Source organism: Geotrypetes seraphini, chromosome 11 (genome assembly GCF_902459505.1).
Source record: "Geotrypetes seraphini chromosome 11, aGeoSer1.1, whole genome shotgun sequence".
In the NCBI taxonomy this organism is placed as follows: Eukaryota; Metazoa; Chordata; class Amphibia; order Gymnophiona; family Dermophiidae; genus Geotrypetes; species Geotrypetes seraphini.
In genome coordinates this window covers 46097984-46114544 of record NC_047094.1, presented here as the reverse complement: position 1 = coordinate 46114544, position 16561 = coordinate 46097984, and the positions used below count along the sequence as shown (strand labels likewise).

The 16561-nt window shown below is 41.4% G+C and overlaps 1 protein-coding gene across 3 annotated transcripts in view; it reads right to left on the bottom strand.

The window, feature by feature from the left end:
* Positions 1–259: 259 nt before the first annotated feature.
* Positions 260–16561, bottom strand: part of GTF3C1 (general transcription factor IIIC subunit 1) — a 150014-nt gene continuing 133712 nt past the window's right edge. For all 3 annotated transcript variants that reach the window (XM_033963012.1, XM_033963013.1, XM_033963014.1), the window contains 6 exons: positions 15600–15853; positions 12797–13080; positions 11753–12446; positions 11117–11144; positions 2900–3092; positions 260–1106 (listed from right to left, as the gene is read on the bottom strand). In XM_033963012.1, the coding sequence (XP_033818903.1) occupies positions 885–1106; positions 2900–3092; positions 11117–11144; positions 11753–12446; positions 12797–13080; positions 15600–15853 (1675 nt within the window). In that variant the 3' untranslated portion in view covers positions 260–884. The remainder of the gene's footprint in view (positions 1107–2899; positions 3093–11116; positions 11145–11752; positions 12447–12796; positions 13081–15599; positions 15854–16561) is intronic.

The window sequence follows — 16561 nt, the reverse complement described above, 5'->3', positions numbered from 1 at the left end:
TCCACTTGAAACTGAGCATTAGTAAATTCCTTTATTTCAAAAAACATTACAATATGTACAAAAAAAGACGTGTACACAGATAATGCACATGCTATATAATATGTGATCTCTTGCAGATTTACATGCAGAGGCAAACAAAAATCCAACAGAACTGCAGTGATATCGAATCTAAGAACAAAACTGCAGGAATGGTGTACAAGACACCAAGGGCTCCTTTTACTAAGGTGCGCTAGCGTTTTTAGCGCATGCTAGCTGAAAAATTACTGCCTGCTTAAAAGGAGGCGGTAGCAGCTAGCGCGCGGGGCATTTTAGCGCCCGTTAAGGCCCTAATGCACCTTTGTAAAAGGAGCCCCAAGTCTTTAATAAAAAACATAAAAATAATCATGAACTTAATCATAAGTTTGTATCCACAAAGGTTGATGAACGTGGGTCTGTGTTTCGAAGAAACACTCCTTCCTCAGGGGTCCTTAAGTGTGTCATATACAGGGAAACCTGGAAATAACAGTGTGATGAGCAGATTGTGTAAACTTCCGCGTTTTGGTTCCTGGACTTTGTAGGAGCTTACACAATCTGCTTAGCTGCTCATCACACTATTTCCAGTTGATATCCATAAGGTTTCCCTGTATATGACACACTTTTGGACCCCTGAGGAAGGAGTGTTTCTTTGAAACGGACCGTGTCAGGTTCATCAACCTTTGCGGATACAAACTGTTTTATGATTATGTTTGTTTATTAAAGACTTGGCGTCTTGTACACAATTCCTGCAGTTTTTTCTTTTGTTCTTAGATTTACATGCAGAAACATGGTATGAAAAAGTCAATCTCTCCATCTATTTTAAACTAGAACACAGAAGAATACTGTTCAGTTCTGAACAATAAAATGTATTAAATATGGATGAAATTCACCCATTTGTTCCAATTAACTTCAGCTGGGAACACTCTACCCAGTCTGAGGGTACAATCGATGGTTGGCTCATAGAAGATAATCAGCTTGTCATTTAGGTTTGGATTCTTGACTTCCGCTCCAAGAACAGGTGTTGAAAACAGGGAGATTGGTGGCAGCTTTTGAAGGATGCATTTTTTAATACAGCCCAGAAGTTCAAGTCCCTAATAAAATAAAAAGTTACAACCACTTTTAATACATGGATACAAAGATAATACAGGTATGAAAAAAAATGTGGATGATGTACTATTTTATTTTCAACTATAGTTTATATATTGTACTAGACTTTGTTACATAAGGTAAATTAAAAGATAAGGTCTGGGGATATAGGCTAGGAAGGGCATTGTGCATATCCTGAAACTTTATCTGGCAAATTACAAAGGTTTCCTACCGCAGGTTTGGGTACTCCTATCTTAAGGACTACAAGTACAATTGGGAACTTAGAACTACAAGTCCTAGTGTGCAGTGGGGTAAACTTAGGACCAGACAAAGCTTGCTGAATGAATTTGGAGTTAGTTGGTTCATTCTAATTAGATTAATTTGGGTTAGAATTAAACATTTATACAGGTAACTTTATATATGTAGAGAGGCAGATTTTATTCTTCATATTTTGAACATCTGAATTATGCATATAACATCTGCTTAACCAGAGGGCAAGCGAAGCATAATAAACTGCCTAAGATGCTTTGCTCATCTGCCAGTAGTAACTTAACAAAAAATGAAACAATGTACTAGTCAAACTAGCATCACAGCCCACATGCCCTGGCTCTGGTCTTTGATCCTGCCTTGTAAAATATACCCATGGATTATCTGGATAACATTGCAAAAGATTTGGATCATTTTCCAGCCCAAAAAGTTTAAAGAGAAACTTGCCACAGACTTTGCCTTTGAAAATGTAGGGCTGGCAAGTTCTGTTATTATTATGATGAACTCTATAACAGATACAAAGTCTAAGTTGTAAATCACACAGAAGAATTTCAAAACAACTTTTTTATACATTATCTGCTGGCTCCACCTGCCCTCTGCCTTATGAGTTCAGTGGTACCTTGGTTTACGAGCATAATTCGTTCCAGAAGCATGCTTGTAAACCAAAATACTCATATCAAAGCGAGTTTCCCTACAGGAACTAAGGGAAACTTGCTTGATTCGTCCCCATCACCCGAGGCCAGCGGCGTTGCTCTACCCCCCCAAGCACCGGCATTGCTCCCCCCGCTCATGAAGGCCTCCCCGCGATCTGGCACCCTCCGCTCGCGTTGCACCCCCTCCCTGCTGCGATCCGGGAACACGAAGGCCTTGAGCATGCGCAGATGCTCAAGGCCCAGCACAGAAGGAGGCAGATCTTTGGGCACCGGCACCAGAATGTCCTGTGCGTTGGTGCCGTTGCCAAATGGGGGGTAAGAAATGTGATCGGGTGGGTGGGTACCTTTTTGATGCCAGATCGCAGGGGGAGGGCGCTCGTAAATCAAGGCACGCTTGATTTCCGAGGCTCCGATTTTGCGAATGTTTTGCTCGTCTTGCAAAACACTCGCAAACCGAGGTACCACTGTAGATGCATCCATGCTGTGAAGCTCTGTAGGTAACTTAGGGCCCCTTTTTGCAATGCTGCTGCGGTAAATGCACCGATGCCCATTCAATTCCTATGGGCATCGGGGCCAAGCAAGTTTCAGCCCTCAATTTTACTTGGGTAATTACTTAGGTATATCAAATCTATTATCATTGTGATGCATTATGAAGATCCCATTAATGATCCAGTTTATATACATTCTTAATTGTGTGTGTAGCTGAAATAAACAGAGAATTCAAAAACTTAAGTACTAATATGTTCTTAAATTAGTTTCAGTCAAATAAGTGTTGAACTGAATTTTCTTCAATTGACAATTGAACTTGTTAATAGTTTTTATTGATAGTGCAACTTTGATCAATTGCAATAATAATTTAATCTGCAAATCAAGCTTACTTGTAATATTTCTAGGACAGCAACAGATTGCAGCACCCCACTATAGTGGTTCAGTAATGCATGTTCAGTAATGCCAGGCTTGGTCATGATGTGGTATAGCAATGCTTCCATCATTCCTTTGCAAACTGGTTTATTCAAACTACCATCCACAATGCGCCATGGCCTCCCAATAAAGCAGATATTTTCATACTCACTGTAAAGAAAAGGAAATGTTACTTAACTGGCTTTTGATTCATTGAAGGTTGTGCCGTCTTTTACAGGACTAAAAAAATACTAACACAATGATGATTTTATTATTTGGACTTTTAAGATCTCATTTATCCTAGGTGGACTCAGAATGGTCTTACTCAGCATGGCTTTTCTTATGTTCATATGAACATAAGAAATGCCTTCTCCGGATCAGACCTAGGTCCATCTAGTCCGGCGATCCGCACATGCGGAGGCCCATTTAGGTACTCCTTTATGGAGATCCGGATTTGGATTCTTATTGGAATGTTATTTTAACATTAAGGCTGACCAATCCGATGCTCACAGTTTATTTTAGTATTATATACCACTTATAGCCTAAATTGTTTACATTCAGGCACTCAAGCATTTTTCCTATCTGTCCTGGGGGGCTCACACGCTCTGGAACAATTGGGGATTAAATGACTTGCCCATACCCATACTTTTGAAGAAAGTTTGTGGTTAATCTATGTCACCTGTTTCATAATTAACTCCAAGACAGAAAGTTCTTTCATCAGTGATCACTTTGAAGAGGGAAATATTTAGTTTAATTTTTTAAAATTATCATTTTATTTCAAGATTTACATTATTCGTATAAGGAAATATAGGAGAAATAATATCAATTTCTCTTTCAAAATAAAAAGGAGAAACCTTATGAAAATTATTAATCCAATGCAGTCCATATCAAGGAAGGAGACAGAAGCATATCTAAAGGAATAATTACTGGAAATTTATTTTAAAAGCTTATACACTTACAACTAAGCGGGTTCCAATATATATATATATATATATATATACATATATATATATACACACATAATCATAACAAGTCTTTCAAGTTTTTATTAAAATTTGATTCCATCGCTTATCAGAGCTTCTAAGCGAGATACAAGTAGGATTATAAAGGGATTAAAGTTAATAACACCAATAAAAATACAAATAATTATAACAGCATTTTTAAACAGCATTTAAAACAAATAGCTTAACTAACATGAGTCAAGTCGAACTTAACCGATGTGAAGCAAAAAGTAAGTCGGGAAGAAATATAATTTTATAGAAAAGAAAGGTACAGGGAAGCTGAAGGATGGAAAAAAGTGTAGAATTTAAGTTTTGAACGCGTCTTTAAATAAGTGGCTCTTGAGAACACCTTTAAAGTGATCTAGGTTTTTTTCTTCTCTCACGAAGGTGGGAAGAGCGTTCCAAAGCTGAGGAGCAACTACTGAGAAGTCCTGGCATTTGGTACCGATTATTCGCAATGAAGGAAAAGTTAGTAATCTGCGGTCTGTAGATCTGAGGATGCGGGAAGGCTCGTAAGGAAAAATATATTTTCAATGAATTGAGGGGTTTTAGTTTGTAATGTGGCGGCAAAAAGGGGGAACAGAATGCTAGGAATGATCAAGAAGGGGTCCATGAACAGATCAGAGAAGGTTATGCCACTGTACCAGGCCATGGTGCACCCTTTTCTGGTACTGCGTCCAGCACTGGTCGCCGTACAAGAAGGAGGACACGGTACTACTCGAAAGGGTCCAGAGAAGAGCGACTAAAATGGTTAAGGGGATGGAGGAGTTGCCGTACAGTGGGAGATTGGAGAAGCTGGGCCTCTTCTCCCTTGAAAAGAGGAGACTGCAAGGGGACATGATCGAAACATTCAAAATTATAAGGGAATAGACTTAGTAGAGAAAGACAGACTGTTCACCCTCTCCAAGGTAGGGAGAACGAGAGGACACTCTCTAAAGTTGAAAGGGGATAGATTCCGTACAAACATAAGGAAATTCTTCTTCACCCAGAGAGTGGTAGAAAACTGAAATGCTCTTCCGGAGTCTGTTATAGGGGAAAACACCCTCCAGGGTTTCAAGACAAAGTTGGACAAGTTCATGATAAACTGGTGAGACTGGATTCATTTGGAGCACTGGTGTTGACTTTGGGGCCGCCGCGTGAGCGGGCAGGATGGACCACCGGTCTGACCCAGCAGCAGCAATTCTTATGTTCTTAAATATTTATGAATGCTAAGTTCCGGCAAGAATTTTTCCAAATGAGAAGAGTCATAGAATATTACATTTGATAGGGTTAAAGAGAAAAATATTTAGTTTTAATTTATGAATGCAGGTTTCCTCTTAACTATGGAAGGGAAGATTAGGTATTTACCTCGATAATCTTTCTGGAAGAAGGACATAGAAGACCTGATAATAGGTGAAATTTACATTTTTCAGCTCCACTTCCTCCAGTGCTGTAGAGCCCCCTTCAGTTTGTACCAAAGCAATTGACCAGCACTAAAACAGAAAATGATAAAAGGGATGGGACGACTTCCCTATGAGGAAAGGCTAAAGTGGCTAGGGCTCTTCAGCTTAGAGAAGAGACGGCTCAGGGGTGATATGATAGAGGTCTATAAAAAACTGAGTGGATGTGAATTAGAGAATGACACGGGGAAAAAATCTGTCCTCGTCACCGCCCCGTCACCGGCCCACCATCCTCTGCTCCGCCCCGTCACCGCCGTTCCCTTCACCGCCCCGTCACCGTCACGCCTTTTACCGCCCCGTCACCGCCACTGCCATCCCATTCACCGCCCCGTCACCGTCCCCGCTGCATCCATATAAGCCTTAGTACTGTAATATTTAGCTTATTCCTTTCTTATAAATCAAAGTTCCTGCTGCTGAACTAGAGAAAGAGATGTTCAGCTGGCAGGGCTTTGTTTATAAATTTTTATCAAAACAACTAATATACTATTTTATCCTAAAGCAAAAAATAAATAAATAAATAAATATAATTTTTTTTTCTACCTTTGTTGTCTGGTTTCTGCTTTCCACATCTTCTCATTGAATTCCTTCCATCCACTGTGTGTCTTCTCTCTGCGTCTTCCATTTGCTGTTACTGTGCCTCTCCCTTAACCCCCCCCCCCCCAATTGCTCTAGCACCCATCTTCTTCCCTCCACTCCCGCATAGTCTGGCATCTGTCTTCTTCCCACTCTGTCTTCCACATTTCCCTTGGGGGTCTGTTCCTCTCCACCCTCCTTCAATGTCTGTTCTATTCCTTTCCACCACCACCCTTCCCTCCCTCCTTTACCATCTGTTCCTTTCTACTACCCTTCAGCTCCTCTCGCGTGGCCTATCTACCTTCCTTCCTCTTATTTTCATGGCACGTTACAATGTAATTTGTGCAAGCCACTGGAGCCTGCAAGCTCGGTCCCTGTCCCATCCCCACAAACCATCTCGCTTCTGTGCTATTTTCTCCATTTCTAATATCTCCCCTATGTATCTGTCATTGCCCCCCCTGTGTCCATATACCATCCCCATGGCATGTCCCCTTTATGTCTCTGTCCCTATGCCCCATGCACATAATTTCCCCTCTTTCTGTTACCTTCCTGTGTCCAGATTTCCCCTATCTTCCTCTTCCATACCAGTGTGTCTCTTCTTTTCAACTCCATCTAGCTTTTTTCCCTCTTTCTTCCCCCCCCCCCCTGCTTCTAGCATCTGGCTCACCTGCCAGTCCTTCCCTTTCTTTCCTGCTGTGGGTTTTTCTTTCCGACTTCATCCCCTTGGCCCAGAATCCTTTTCCCTTTCACTCCCTCCTTCCAATTTGAGCCGGGAACACTAGCGATCGCACGGTCCCCGCAGCCACTACCTGCCTGTCCAATCGATCCTAGTGTTTAGCCAGCTCTCTCCCTTCTCCTCACCTTAGTTTATAGGTTTTCTTTTTCGGCGACCTGCACGCTTTCCCAAAGAGCCGCCCACGCGCGGCTGCTCAGTGTTCAATCTTCTGCTCTGCTGCAACTTCCTGTTTCCGGTTGCGTCAGAGCAGAAGATCGAAACTGAGCAGCAGCGGGTGCGCGGCTCTCTGATAGCGTGCGGGTCGCCGAAAAAGAAAATCTACAAACTAAGGTGAGGAGAAGGGAGAGAGCTGGCTAAACACTAGAATCGATTGGGCAGGCGGGTGTGAGCTGCGGGGACCGCGCGATCCTTCATGCCTCACTGCGGGGACAAGACCATTCACTGCCCCGCGGGCGGTGAATGGCCTTGTCCCCGTCGCCGCAGCGACTGCTAGTTTTCTTCCCCGTTTTCGGCGGGTGACCCGCGGCTAAAATGCGGTGGCCGCGGGTAAACCGCCACCGTGTCATTCTCTAATGTGAATCACTTGTGACTCTTTCCAAAAATACTAGGAGGCGTGCGATGAAGCTACTAAGTAGTAGATTTAAAACAAACCAAAGAAAATATTTCTTTACACAACATGTAATTAAACTCTGAAATTCATTGCCAGAGAATGTGGTGAAATCAGCTAGCTTATAGAGGTTTAAAAAAGGCTTGGATAATTCCCTAAAAGAGAAGTCCATGGGCCATTATTTAGATGGCTTGGGGAAATCCACTACTTATACTTAGGATAAGCAGCATAAAATCTGTTTTACTACTTGGGATCTAGCTAGGTACTTGGGACCTCCTGGACCCGCTTGGATTCTGGGGTCTGCTATCTGGTAGGGATTTCAGCTTATGATCCACCACACTAGCCATGAGATTGTCCCGGTCCTTTGCAAATAGCAACTGTCCTTGAAAGGGAAGTTTGCTTAGGGTCACCTTGGAGGCTGAGTCTCCTGCCCATTGCCTAATCCAGAGCATTCTCTGTTTGGAGATGGTATAAGCCAAGACCTTGCTCAGGACCCTGAATAGGTCATAGTCAACCCCCTCCAAGAGGAACTGGGGGTTTGTGTTGCTGTCTGGATCTGGAGTCTGACTTAGTCAAGAGTGGCATGCTGCCACTGCTACTTTGTCCCAGCGCAGCAGCAGCATCAAATCGTCTTTAAAGGACAAAATCTATCCTGTGGTCTTGTGTGTCCTTGAAGACTATTCCCCCTTCACTAGAGAGTGAAGTTCATTTCATAACCTGCATCAACTGTGAATCCACTTTAAGAATAGCAAACCACTGTTGGAATTCAGTATCCATCAGATAGAGCTTAGCAATGGACTTAGCTACCCCTAAGGGTCCCTTGCGAATATCCCTGGATCTGCTAACATCTTAGTGATCTCTAGATACGAGGGAAAACATGTATTCTGCTCCTTAGTGCTGCCCATGAGTGAGCACTTAGCCAGGGAGGCTTGAAGCAGCTCTAACTTTAATTCCTTTTAATGAATTTTATTGAGATCTAGTTGCATGCACTGCTTCCAATGTATGCAAATAGATCTCATATTGATTTGGGAAATTCTGAGGGATGAGTTTGGACACCCCTGGATTAAATTATTAGGCATTACTGCATTAGTACAGATGGAATGGCTGAAAGGAACAATGAGAGCGTCATGTGGGATCAGCCCTTTCTCTTCTGCTGTTAGCATTATAGTGGCCCTTTTATATATACTGGGTTATATCACAAAACATTGTCTTGTCCCCGTGTCATTCTCTACTTCATGCTTGCCTGCACAAAGAACTGAAAAGGGCAGCAGAGACCAGGGAGAAGAAGCTGAAAAGCTGTGATTGACATCTTCTGCAGAATGCTTCCAAGCAGGCACGGGCAACCTTACAGTTCAGCATGCCATTCTTTTGCACTGGAAGTTGATTTTAACTATTCCCTTCTCCTGCCAATTTCAGACTTCATTTCTTTCATCTAGCTGCCCCATATGCCTAGAACCTGAGTCCATGTGTCACTCCCTTTCCCTTCTTCAAAATAGGCAGAAAACTTAGCTTTTTGAGATGGCCTTCAACTCTTAACTCTACTCCCCTCTGATTACCACCTTAACCAGTAGCTTAACACCCCAGCTGTATCCTGCAGTAGTAGTAATAGCCTTAATAGCAATGCAGTGGGCTGAGATCCTGATGAACTGAGTTCAGTTTTCACTGTGGCTCCTTGTGACCTTGGGCAGTCACCTACCCTCCATGGCCCCAGGTATAAAACTTAGGATTGTGAGCCCACCAGGAGCAGAAAAAGTACCTGCAAAGAATTTGTACAGCACTGCGTATGTCTGGTAGCACTGTGGAAGTGATTGGTAGTGGTCACAGTTGTAAATAAATACTTTGCGTTGGTCTTTATGAAAAATTGTAGGCAGACCTTAGGAAATTGGAAGGCTGGGCGTCCAAGTGGCAGATGAAATTTAATGTGGACTAATGCAAAGTCATGTACATTGGGAAGAATAACCCAAATCATATTTACCAGATGCTAGGGTCCACCTTTGGGTTTAGCGCCCAAGCAAAAGATCTGGGTGCCATTGTACATAATACAGTATGATGAAACCTTCCACCCAATGTGCAATGGTGGCCAAAAAAGCAAACAAGATACTAGGAATTATTTAAAAAGGATGGTTAACAAGACTAAGAATGTTATAATGCCTCTGTATCGCTCCACGGTGCGACTTCACCTGGAGTATTGTGTTCAATTCTGGTCGCCCTATCTCAAGAAAGATATAGCAGAACTAGAAAAGGTTCAAAGAAGAACTTCCAAGATGGTAAAGGGGATGGAACTCCTCTCGTAAGAGGGAAGACTAAAAAAGATTAGGGCTCTTCAGCTTCGAAAAGAGACGGCTGAGGGTAGATATGATTGAAGTCTACAAAATCCTGAGTGGTGTAGAACAGGTACAAGTGGATCGATATCTCACTCCTTCAATAATTACAAGGACTAGGGAACACTTGATGAAGTTACAGGGGTATACTTTTAAAACCAATAGCAGGAAACATTTTTTCACTCAGAGAATAGTTAAGTTCTGGAACGTATTGCCAGAGGTAATGGTAAGAGCGGATAACATAGCTGATTTTAAAAAAGGTTTGGACAATTTCCTTGAGGAAAAGTCCACATTCTGTTATTGAGACAGACATGGGGGAAGCCACTGCTTGCCCTGGACCAGTAGCATGGAATGTTGCTAATCTTTGCATTTTTGCCAGGTACTAGTGATCTGGATTGACCACCGTGAGGATGAGCTACTGGGCTAGATGGACCATTGATCTGACCCAGTAAGGCTATTCTTATGTTCTTACTCTTATGTTCAAATTATTCTAGTACAGTATTTGTTATAGAAGCTAAACTTTGCTATCACAAACAATTTTTATTACAAATTTCTTGACCTAGCTGTCCATCTTTTTTATCAACACTTTTTTTTTAAGATAACATGATAAAAAACCAAAATGTGGTCTTAGAGACATTTGGAGCATTGAGATTAAGCATCAGATTTCTGCATTTCAATGGCCACGAATTTGGTCTTGGAGGATGAGATCTACAGTGTCAGCATCTATGAGGCAAACTTGGTTCTTTTTATTACATAGAGCGTTTTGGACCCCTGTTAGATTACAAAAATTAGATAATTCTAAATCCAATAAATGCTGGCACTGTAATCTGGAACCAGAGACATTAGATCATCTACTTTATTATTGTCCCTATATTAAGGTATTTTGGAATTCAATCTGGTCTCAAGTAAACTCATTATTGGAAAATCATGTTGCGCTTTCCTATGATACTGTTTTATTCGGTATGGCTATAAGAAGAGTCAAATATCATCATATAACAACAAACTTTTATTAGTCATGACAGGGGTTGCCATTCAACATATTACCAATAATTGGAAAAATTACAAGAATCTTAATTATACATTCTGGTGGAATTCATTATGCCATATTTTTAAGATGGAAAGAGCAATAGCAGTACAAAAAGGGACATATAATAATTTTATAAAGATATGGGAGCCATTGGCAAAATATTGTGATGAATAGTCATCAATTCTTTTCTTTTCCTTTTCTTTTTTAGTTGTATTTAGCACACTGAAGGGGGGAGGGGGGAGTTGGGAATAATTCTATAAGATATGTTATAATATGTTATATAACACGTGTATATTTGTATTTTGTTTGAAAATGAGATGAAGGGTGGGTGGTTGGGTTGGGGTTATTTACATTACTAGAGTTTTATGTGTTAAATATTATAGTGCTATATTGGAATTACTTGTATAATGTATTTTTTGTGCACTTGTTGTTCAATTTGAAAATGAATAAAGATTAAAAAAAAAAATAAATAAATAACACGATGAACTTACCCCTCGCTTGAAGTACTTGGAGAGCTTTCTGGAGGGAAACAGGACAGACAATTAAATGTTAGTGGAACACATGAAAAGATAAGATAGATGTCAATAAGATCACGGATAGGGGTATTAACAGCCTTCGCAGAAGTGGCTTAGATGTAGTTATTGCACCAGGCCACATGTCTGCATCATCTGCTGGAGACAGAAAAATACTAAGGAACTGAAACCAGTATTGGCCCACTAAAAGAGGATAAACGTTGGCTCTGAGAATTTTTTTTTCTTTGTCTCCAGTTTAACCCAAATGATTATTAGCAAAAACTAAGGGCTCCTTTTACGAAGGCACGTTAGGGCCTTAACGCGCAGAATAGCGCATGCTAAAATGCCGCCCGCGCTAGCTGCTACCGCCTCCTCTTGAGCAGGCGGTAGTTTTTCAGCTAGCGTGCACTATAGTGCGCGCTAATCCGGTGCGTGCATTAAAAACGCTAGCGCACCTTCGTAAAAGGAGCCCTAAGTAATGCTAATCCCATCCCATATAACCAATATTATGCCAAAATCAATGCATTCCAAAACTTTTCTGAAATTTAGCTCTACAACATATTAACACACTGCATAGTTAGAAGAGAAAAAGCCAAAGCAAGAGTATCTACATACCCTTGGATTCTTCTGAAGTTTCTTTTCCTTCATACAGATTATCAGTTGCTAAGGATTGGCTGCTTTGGGTTACTCTTTTTGATAACTCTGGGTGATGACTGTCATCGCCTTTCTTCTTTGTCTCTTCAGAGCATGCACTCCCTTGGTCACTTTGTCCATCATTGATTTGTGGTATTTTAGATTCCTCTGCCTGGCTTTCTTCTTTGTGCCCTAATGGAAGTGGGGTACCAGAACTCATCACACTGCTGGGACCAGTACATCTTTCAACAGCTGAGTTCTCAAGTACAGTCTTCTTAGGAGGCGGTTCACTTGCTGACACATAATAATCACTGTCTTCACAAGTTCTTTTTTTGGGATTAGCTCCTTCATTGACACATTGGCTGGAATGTTTAGTTTCATCTTCTAAGCCAGATACCCTGTTACCAGTGGAAGCTGACGTGAATGTTCCTTTCAACTGGCTTACTTCCTTGGAGCACTCTACAGACTCAGTCTTTGAATCTTGTGGACCACTATGATGCTGCATGTCTGGATGAGAACTGTACTCTTGTGTTAATTTAGCTAAATTTCTTCCATCAGAATTCTGTTTGTTCTTCAAGCGCACTGAATTTAGTAGCCAAGGACGAACATGCATCATTGCAACAAGCCGTACTGTATTGCCACCTACTTCTACCACATATTGGAGGTTAATGAGGGCCTGAAACAAACATTTTTAACATTTAATAGATGGGCTTAAATGCAGAAATCACTACATATTGTATAAAAATTAAAGGTTCTGGTTATTCTATTTTGGGGAAAACCCACATTTTCATTTCAAAATAGTAGGGAATTCCTCCAATTCCCTGTTAAAAATAAATTTATTTATTGAGATTTTATTAACATTCAAAATTTTCACTAAACATTTATGACCTTCTGCCCTTAAAGCAATTTCTGGATAATATGTTTTCCTTGGATTGGAAATGTACTTGCAGTTTGACTCTATAAGTTTTCCAGGCAAAAATGTGTAATAATTCACATCCATACAGGTAAAAGTTAGCATAAACAAACCTGAATATACTGCTCTAAGGTTCTGTTGCGCTCACTGTCTGTTCCTCTATAGCTGCAGAATTTGTTGCCTATATCAAACTTCTCTATGCCAACATACGAGCTTGCTTCGATGGCTTCAAAGATTTCCAGCACTGCAGCCAAGTCTTTGGAAGTATAGCCATGAAGGGTAGTACACTGCATCTTAAACTCCTCCAAGTTGTGCTCATTTCCGACAGTTATCATTCTGGTGAAAATGTCAAGCAGACATGAAACTTCCATGCCCAAATCATCAACTACAGAGAGACCTAAAAGATAAAGCCACAGCAAATTCAATGCAAGGAGGCAGACAACTAAAAGTGCTCTCATTCACCAATGTCTAGACGCAATCTCTTTCATGAATATTCATTGTGGATATCCTGAATGGCTGAGGTACAGTTTGGGAATCACTGCATATGGTCTAAGATCAAGGCTAATATACCTATTATAGCTCAGTTCAGTGTTTCTCAACTAGGTCCTGGAGTGCTCCTTTGCCTGTTATGTTTTCAGGATATCCATAATTAATATGCATAAACTTGATTTGCATACACTGCCTCCACTATATGCAAATTTCTTTCATGCACATTCACTGTGGATATCCTGAAAATTTGACTTGCAGGGGGGTACTCCAGGACTGAGTTGAGAAACACTGGCTTAGTTAATCTGAAAATCAGGTCTATTTTTAGCCCATAAAGCTTGGAGTTGACACTTCCTGGCCTAGCATTCTACACCATAACATGGCTCTTAGAAAAAAACATTCTTACATTTAACATTTTTCATTTACCCTTAAAAGATGTGAATTTTGCAATAGTTTAAAATAACTAGTTGCAGACTCAAGATTCCCTTGGCACAAGGCCCTAAAGTTGCATTTATACTGGATAAGTATTTACCTTTATTACATCTAGCTTATCATGATTAAAGGGGTTTTTTCCATTTTGCATCTAAATTAAAAAGGTTCACTATATCTGACCTCATAGGCAAGGGCAGTTACTGTCTCTCAAAAAGAAGAAAAGATAATTTTACCAGTCCTTTTAGACCAGTACAGATGCCTTGGTTTATATTCTCTAAACAGCAGATGGAGGCTCTATATATGTGGGTGGTGTAGCCCTAGACTAGCCACTATACTAATGTCAAAACTAAGACAATATGACAACCATACATAAAAACTGAAAACAGACTTCCACAACAGTCCCTTCCCTTTGATGCCTTCTCCTCTTAGACACATTAGATTGATTGTGAGCCCAACGGGACAGACAGGGGAAAATGCTTGAGTATCTAAATAAATTCATGTAAACTGTTCTGAACTCCCTTGGGAGAACAGCATAGAAAATTGACTGACTGAATGAATAAATACATAAATTTTCATCCCAATTGGAGAAATATTTCAGACCAGAAAGGGTGATGGGTACAATAAATCAAAGAAGCATGGACAGTGCTGCAGGCATGTACCACTTCCCTCATGGCAGTCATTGTTTTCCTGGGAGGGTTCTGGACTAGTCTAGCTTGATTCAAGGAACAGAAATTAAGAGGCAGTGGTAAATGTCTCCTTCCTCATCTTCCTATTAGACCTGGGCAGATACTTGCAATGTATCCAAGCATTCTCACCAAGAGCAAGGAAAGATGGCTACTGAAAGAACTGCCGAGCCAGTAACGGTCTCCTCTCTGGCATGGAAATCAAATTTATAATTCTGCTGTTGTGGGAAGGCCTGAAAGATCTAGCCCTTCAGTTCCCCATGAATTACCATGGGATATAGAGGGTCACAATGTGGCTGCCCTGCCTCTGGAGTAGTGAGTGGAACAATCCTGGCAGCTGCCTTGTTTCTCTCTGGGGGAAAAAGAGGGTATGTGATGCAATCTTGAAAGCAGCACACTATACCCCCCCCCCCCCCCAGCTGCTTCTGGCTAGACTATCATAAGTAAATAAAACACTACAGAGGACAAACAAGAGGACAAGATCTGAGGTGCTAATGGCCTCTTCCTCCCACAGCCGTGAAGGTAAGAGAATCTATGGGGCAAGGAATGTAGTGAGAAAGGGAAGCCTGTCTGGGGATTAGTGTAAGGGAGAATTTGTGTGGGGATGGGAGGTGAAGTGAGGGTGGAACCAACAGAGGGCAAATGAATGTGGCAAAGGAATGTGAGCGCATGAATACAGGGTTGGATGCAAGGGGAAAGAAAGTGAGGGAGATCAGAGATGTAGGGTATGAGAGGACTAGTGGAATGAGTTCATAAGGAGAAAATGAAGGAGCTGTGAAATGTAAGTGAGAGAAAGAATATGTGTAGGAAGGCGTGCGAGTAGATTGTTCCTCCCCATCATGATCCTTGGTCCCTTTCTTTTCTTCCCTCATTCTCTCCTTCTTGATTTTCCCTATCTTCCTTGAAATCTATCCTTCCATCTTCCCTCCTTCTCTTATCCTTTTATTGCTCTTTCCTGTGGTTCCTTATTCTTTGCTTCCTCTGAGATCCATTCTCCCCTCTGCTGAGGATCTCTCTTTTCTCATCCCTACAAAACCCATCTTCTTTCCCTATCCTCTCCCCCTCCTCCCTTCCTATCATCTATCACTAAAATCCCCTTTATCCAAACAAGGGCCAAATAATGTAACTTGGCATGAAAAACACCCAAAAATTATTTTCTAAAGCAGTGAATAATTGCCACAGAGCCTTGAAAAATTGGCCACAGGAAACTGAGAGCTAAGATTATGACTTCTGCTCTTTCACCGATTATGTTTATATTTGGGTCATTACCAAACCTCCTTTTATCTGCACTGGAAATTTGTGATTTAGAACTAACCTGGGATGCTCAGCCTTCCATGCACAGGTGTGTCTCGTAGTTTGATCTTCACTTGGCAGGAATTCACCACAATGCTGTCATTGGGGTTGAGGTTCCGTGAGCTGACAATCCCTGGAATATAATATCCTCGCATGAGCAGATAATTTGTGTGAGATGCTTGATGAGCTTTCACTTCTATTTTATGCTTATTTCCAGAGTTTTCATCCATGTCCTCCTCTTCATCAAAATCCTCCTCCAAGCCATCCTTTGTTATGCTGCAACACAAACGCCCTGTTAGGACTTGAGTAAAACAAAGAAGGGGTAATTTTCTAAAGTTATTTTTGGGTGTATATCCCAATTTGTGATCACATAATGCCTCTTATAAAAAGATCCCACATGTAAAAAGTACATAGCCACAATAGCAAGATTGTGCATACATATAAGAACATAAGAAGTTGCCCCCGCTGAGTCAGACCAGAGGTCCATCTTGCTCAGCGGTCCGCTCCCGCGGCGGCCCATCAGGCCTAGTGCCTGAACAGTGGTCCCTGATTCATTTTATAACTTACCTCTAATCCCATCCCTATAATCTACCTCTACTCTTATCTGTACCCCTCAATCCCTTTGTCCTCCAGGTACCTATCCAAAGCTTCTTTGAAGCCCTGTAGCGTGCTCCTGTTTATCACATCCTCTGGTAGCGCGTTCCATGTATCCACCACCCTCTGGGTGAAAAAGAACTTCCTGGCGTTTGTTCTAAACCTCTCCCCTTTCAATTTCTCTGAGTGCCCCCTTGTACTTATTGATCCCCTTAATTTGAAAAATCTGTCCCTGTCTATTTTTTCTATGCCCTTCATGATCTTGAAGGTTTCTATCATGTCTCCTCTAAGTCTCCGCTTCTCCAGGGAGAACAGCCCCAGCCTTTTCAGTCTGTCAGTATACGAGAGGTCCTCCATGTCCTTTATTAGCTATGTGCCACATAACATCCA